Raw genomic sequence first — 7,111 nt, 5'->3', positions numbered from 1 at the left:
CGTTTTCCGTGCCCGTTCAAACCCGAAGCTCTGGCCTTTTTGCTCAAGTCCCGAGGGTCGATTTTACTCCCGAGATTCCTGAGAATCCCGAGAAAAATCCGTTTCCCGAGACGAAACTCTGCCCGGTTTTCCATCTCGCTATCTTCAAACTTTCAGGTGAGTTCATACCCCTATAATCCACAATTTTAAATGTTTTATAAATATTTTTATATGCTTTTAAGGGGGGGAATACAAGTAAAACACACGATGATTATCGTATGTTATATAAAGTTTCGTTTTACACTTTTTATCAACGGAATCGCATGTGATTTATATTTATTATAAAGAAACTTTCGTATGCAAAATGTATCACGATAACATCATATCTTTTGAAATGAAAAGTGTTGTTATTTATATATAAATCAAACACTCTGCTTATACTGTATGTATATGTGTCCACCTATCATACTACAAACATACGATTATTTTGGCACAAAAAACATCAATATTTTGGAATACTTCTTGTTAATAAATCAATCTTATGTGATTTATAATTAGTATACAAATGGATTTACTACAAGTTTAACAGTTTCACTAAACATATTACTTCAAATGACTTTCTTAAACGTTTTTACATGATTAAAGCTCGTTATCAAACTGTCTTACATACTGTAAGCTTCCTTTCAAAATCGGTTACAAAGGTGTTTTCAAACAATGGTTTTACGTGTACTTAAACTGTCTTATCAAACAAAATACTTTCAATCATTTTATAAACTGACATCAAGTCACAAATTCTTTATTAGACTTTTCAACGGTTTTACAAAACTTCTTTATGCTTTTATATTATAAATTGCATGCCTCTATATGTATAGTTATATAAGAAATGTTTAAAAGACTTAGGAAGGCTATCCACCCTATTTCCTTTTCGTGCCTTGAGATGTGGTCTGGTGGGATATTGGGCATTCGTCCGAAAGTCGTTTAAATATTAGTTATATATCATGTATACATATATGGTCATAAATGTTCCATCAGTTAATTTAGTTCCGATACTCGTAGATAGCAAGGGTATATAAACCTACTTGGTCACTCATCAATTACATTCTAGTAAACTATTATAGGAATAGTTTAGAGTAAACAAAACATTTTCCCTACTACAAGAAATTACACCAGAGTCAGTTCATTCATGAGTCCAGACTACATGTTATATGAAGGAATACTCTTACATGAATACTTATACATGAATACTTTTACATAGACATTATATGGCAAATTACTACTACATGTTATATGAAGGAATACTCTTACATGAATACTTATACATGAATACTTTTACATAGACATTATATGGCAAAATACTATTACATGTTATATGTCTAGATACGGTTATATTGTTCGCCTTTTCTATCTTTACCTTGTGATTCAATCACATCATCGACGAGATAGACTGGGACTTTATCTCCTAGTACCACATCATACTTTGAGGGACTAGCCATTCCGACAACCACTGTTAGCTACAGAGGTAAATGAACAATCTACGGATGTTCTAGGTTGATACCATCGTGGGTATACATAAGGGACTAACTATTCCTAAACACGGCTGTTAGCAACAGAGGTAAATGAACAGTCTACGGATGTTCTAGGTTGATACCATTTCAGGTATACTTAAGGGACTACTAATAAGAGTTAAACAAGGAAAAACCATCACATTTTCAAGAGATACGCACTTTCAAAACAGTCAGGTCTAGGTAAAAGACTACCTTCAAAACATTCGAGTCTTGGTAGAAGACTACTTTTATACTAGTAGGAAATATGGGATTTTCTAGAGCTTTTCATACTTATACTAAATGTTTCATCATTCATTTACCATTCTTTCATATCAACTAATCAAAGCAATGATATTAAATACTTATGAACCCACCAGCTTAAATGCTGATCTACTCTTTCAAAATAACTTGTATTCTCAGGTTACAAATAGACAGGTGTCGATACAAGGTTTAGAGAAGACTGAGCAGTCAAGACTCGTCTTTTATTTTGATAAGTTATCATCATGTCTTGTACTATGAAAGAAAACACTTGTAACTAAAATTATACTATTGATGCAATGGACGATGTTGTTGCTTGTTTACTACTTTACATTTGTTGTGATGCATGCATGACGTCCTCCGCCCCAGAACGTTTCCGCCGTTCTCGGTTTTGGGGTGTGACATCTTAAAACATCACCATGTGACCCAGTCACATCATGTATCAAGAATCTCATAATAGAAACTTAACAGAGTTAGATAGTGGACTTTACCTGAAGTAGAGTCAAACTTATTGACTTCAACATCCTTAGGTAAATTTGGCAGCTTCGCAACCAATGCCCCTTTCTTTGGCAATATAAACATATGGACCCTTTGATAATGGTACACGGGACTATCACAGACTTAGATTTTCTCTTTACCATTTGGTCAACCGAGTTGACTATGCCCGATCCCTTTCCATTGGGAAGAGAATGCTTTTCTGGATTTCCTGTGTCACTATTGTCAATGTCCATCAAGTTTTAAGGAAGTTGATCTTAACAAATAGATAAGATCATTAAGGGTCTTGTCATAGTCCGTTTCATAGGTGTTCCAAAAGAACTCACTATGTGACTTAGAAAGTAGTTGAACCACCAACTTTCTCAAGACTTTGACACCCAACTCTCCTGGCTTGTCAATATGTGACTACATCTCCAAGATATGACCACACCTAGACCTTGCCTTGCCAATAGGGCTTGAGTGAACTTGAACTTGTGGGTTGGGGAGAATAATTGGAGGAGGTGAAAGAAGTATGATTTCCAAGGGACATCATCTTCATTTAGGAAAGCTTGTTTCAAGAGATTTGGGAAGATCATAAATGTCTAAACCAGACATATTTTGGGAGATATTCAAGATAGTTGATCTTAAGTCCTTAATATGACACCGAATATGAAATATTAAGGCTAGGACCCAACAAACTATTTTATAACTTAGAAGAGGGATGCCGTAATCCAAGCTATAAAATATTTGAAGGTAGGTGAATGACGATTCACCAATTTCCACCAAGATAAACGAAATGTATTATTAGGTTTTAATTGGTTTTGAAACTCCTAGATCTTTGAGATTCATTGAACTGTTCAATGGCATGTTTCAATCTCGAGTGTGCCCTTCAGGTTTTGTGACTGGGATGCCGAGGATCACAAAACAAGGTGTGAAGTAACCATGCAAATTACTTGGTACCCTTAAGTGTTTACCCCTCAATCGATGTGCCGGTTAACCACACACGCTCCATCGATACTATGATAAACATTAAGTTACCCTTTGCCTACCTTGTTAAATACGAGTTAGTGTGCCGATTAACCACACACGCTCCACTAACCGACTTAAACAAAGTGCAAAGTGTAATTTCATGGATTAGCCACTACTAGAAAAAAAGGCCTTTTACGACGCGCAAAATACGACGCTCATTGATCTATGTTACGCAAAGGAGAGTGACATTAGAAAAATGTCATCTCTTCAAAAAAAAATTAGGATAGAAGACACGCATTATTGCGCGCCCTTAAATTAGTGTCTAAAAAAAACACGGAGGGCACCTATAATAAAATGCGCGTCGTCTAAGGATGTCGCTTTATATTTTTTAATGGAACGCGCGTTCCATCCTTTAATAGTGGGGGAAAGGGGGAAATGAAATTCTGAAAAAATTAAAAACTCCGCCATGCTCTCCTCTACCTTCTTTCAATCGTTCTTCTCTCTCTCTCTCTCTCAATCAAATACCAAAAATCGACTATTGTTGGAACTAGGGTTCCGGTTCTTAGTGAAATCGAAGGTTTTTTGGTCACCAGGCCATGAAATTGATCAAAGGGGTACAGTTTTTTGAACCATGACTATTGTTGGAACTAGGGTTTCAGTTCAAAAACCCTTCATCTACTTCCCTCGATCTTCAGTTCCTCAAGTACTTTCTTAGCCTCTCAATCAATAGAAGAGCTGTATTACAACTACAAATTTAGAGTGATTTCCATATCAAGTAGAACAATAGCTCCATTAAAGTCAAGGTCTCGAAACTCCATGGTCAATCACCATCAACATTCTACTTCTTTATTTGTTCCAGAGGTTTATCTTCCTTTATTACGAGTTTTATAACCTTTTTAGTTGTGAAGTTCCTTAAATTATATTTTTCACTTCCTGATATGCGATTTTTCCAAATTGGTATTTGATGTGTAGAAGATCGATAATTTCATATTTTTGAAGTTCTTAAAATCCTCTTCCATCCATAGAAACCCTAAAACCCCTCTGAGCACCTTTTGATGCTTGTTTCCCTTACGTATCATGTACAAAAGTCAAAGGACTCATTGGTTTCCGGGCCAATTTAGCCTTTGAAACCACCTTCCGTTTAACCTCCGATGACTTTCTTTCATTTTCATCACTGGTTTTCACTCTCTTGTTCGGCTTACAGGAACAAGAAACGCGTTCGTGTTTGTGTTGCCAATTCCGATACTTCACCGGAATCCAAATCCCGGGGTTCGATTTCTCTCACGTTCACAATATTTCTATCTATTAATTCCTATAAAAATTGCGGCACCTCTTATTTTGCTGATCCGTCTCTCTCAAAAACCCTAGTTTACCATCGTTCTTCCCTCTTCGGCGATCTCATCTAAAACATCGTTCTTATAGTCACTAACTATCATCTTTCTCATAGCGTCACGAGATCCGGACATTGAAGGAGGCGAAGGCGGCAGCCTCAAGAACAATGACAGAACCATTAACTCGTAAGTGTTTCATTTCAACCATGCAATCAATGAAATCTATGTTGATGATTTTGGGATTCCTGTCTCCACTTGTTTATGCTTAATTGTGTGCTTGAAAAATGGGTTTTCATTTCTTTTTTCATATGCTCAACTGGGCATTAAATGTTTGAATTTTCACCGATGCGGTTTCTCGTTTTTGCTATATTTGTAAAGTGAAGGTCTCGATTTGTCGATTTGTTTTATTCTGCTTATGTTATGAATGCGCGAGTCTAAACATAAATTAGGGGCGTTTTCAAAGTGATTATTGCGATTTCAAAGAATCATAATCAGATAATTAGGTGTATCCCACTAGGGCTAGTTAGGTAATTCCACATTTATCTCAATAATTAATTCTCTTAAAGCAAATTCATATCTGCACATCTCCATATCTGGATCATTTGTCATCAAATAATAAAAAATTCAAAATCATAAGCTGCTTACTGTGAAGTCGAATCATGATAATCAGTTTAAATTCGCATCCAAACAATCTCCACATATACAATTGTATCTTATTCAACTATTATGCTACTCTTTTAAACTTATGAACAATTCACTATATGAAATAATTTGTTCTTTTTTTTCTTTAAGGTTTTGATTGGATCAATGGGGACAAAACTCAATCCTGTAAACTATATATAGAGTGTTTTTATTACTTAATACAAAAAGAAAGACTTATTAAGTCCTAACTTTTTACAAATCTATCCTCATATATGTTTTCCTTGTGTAATTTGATCTTTCTTTATAGGGAAATTTATAGCTGGAAGATCTGAATCCCAATCTTTTGTAGTTAGTGCAACAGAGAAAGTGATTGATGGATCTTCTTCAACTAAGCAATTAGAAGCTCTTGATGCAGATTCTGAACATTCCAAAGTATGTTAATATGCATCCATTCACATTTTCAAATTTGGGTATGTAATTGTATTATCATAACGATTTTTATTCCACCAAAATAACAAAATTTTATTTTCATTTGTAGTTTTTTACATTATAAGATATTATAACACTTGTGGAAACTTTCAGGAGGAATGTTTTTTTAATGGAAAACGATATGCATTTTTTGCTTCTTTATTTTTTGTATAAAGTTTTTGGTTGTTTATGTTGATTTTTACTTAAACAACTGTAATCAAGACAAATTCTTGAAGTGTTACTTATAATTTTATTAGATCTTATAATACTATTTGTAAACGAATTTGAAAATAATAGTAGTATCAAGTATCTTTATAAAACATTATTGTTCTTTCTAAATTTTTAATTGAAGTTCTTTACTTTTGTAAACAATATTAAGAGATAAGTTGTCTGATACTTAATGTAAGTAAATCATTTTTCCTCATACATTTTCCATGGTGCTTTCTGATTCTTTGATTTAGATAAATCTTGATGAAGAACAACTTGATGAAATAAATGAAAAGGATTTTGTTGCTTCACCAATTCTTGTTGAAGATATTGCAGCTATGGAGGAAGTAGATTTAGTTTCTTTATTTGATATTGTTGTATCTTACATCCATCTCTTCCTTTATAACATTTTATTTCTTAAAATATCTTCAGGTTGTTTGATCAAATAAGTCATTTATGGAGGCTTCTGTTGATGTATCATTTTAAAAGGGAATGTTGGAACACACAACTGCAGCTCTTCAGCAAACCGAGTCAACTCATTTTTGTTCTGTGATGAATTATATTGACTCAATCGACGCGTATGGTCCCATCTGGTAAATGTCTAAACTACCCCTTCACCCTTGGTACATGTTTATCTCTCTCTCTCTTTCTCTCTCTGTATATATCTTTCACATTTTCTGTAATGTGAAAGGTTGCTTGGTAATTAAGTATTCAGATTAAAATATTTGGCAGGGCTATTAAAGACGAAATTAGAAATGAACCTCGAGCACTTGTTATATAAACCATGAAAATTAAGTTAATAAATACTTGTTCAGGTGAATGGTCTGTTATCTTCTTTAGAGATTGATAATCATGGGGGGTTGGCTAGGGAGCACATGCCTGGTAGATACGCAGAGCTGGATCAGTATTGGGGGAGTCGCAAGTCATGGGGCCCCGTGCAGAGCTGGGCTGATGAATTTTCCCAACAATACGGTGGGGACCTGAATGTTTGGGCTTTATCCTTAATCCTTTGAATGACAAATTGGTGCTGGGGGTTGGGCTTCTCAAATCCCAGCATGTCAGTGAGCTCTTTCACTTCAGTAATCAAAATAATAGTTGAATGTTGACTTACTATTAATTAATATGTTATTGAGGCTAACCAGGTCAGGTTTATAAAAGGTATTTCACATAAGATATCATATTATTATAGTAAATTGATGAGAGGACTATGTAGTTGGTAATTCCTTACTGGATGGATGA

General features: G+C 34.6%; 1 protein-coding gene across 1 annotated transcript; it reads left to right on the top strand.

Moving 5' to 3' along the window:
- The first annotated feature begins 4,360 nt into the window (after positions 1–4,360).
- LOC145063493 (uncharacterized) lies at positions 4,361–6,860 on the top strand. The gene is made up of 4 exons (XM_079011084.1): positions 4,361–4,741; positions 5,505–5,629; positions 6,127–6,465; positions 6,688–6,860. Exons 1-3 carry the CDS (start codon positions 4,723–4,725, stop codon positions 6,319–6,321), a joined length of 339 nt encoding a protein of 112 aa, XP_078867210.1. The 5' UTR covers positions 4,361–4,722; the 3' UTR covers positions 6,322–6,465; positions 6,688–6,860.
- Positions 6,861–7,111: the final 251 nt, after the last annotated feature.

The sequence above is a fragment of the Lactuca serriola genome, chromosome 7 (assembly GCF_051521515.1).
Source record: "Lactuca serriola cultivar US96UC23 chromosome 7, Lser_US96UC23_V15, whole genome shotgun sequence".
Taxonomy (NCBI): domain Eukaryota; kingdom Viridiplantae; phylum Streptophyta; class Magnoliopsida; order Asterales; family Asteraceae; genus Lactuca; species Lactuca serriola.
Note: the sequence above shows the minus strand (reverse complement) of the source record. Positions and strands in the feature narration are given on the sequence as shown.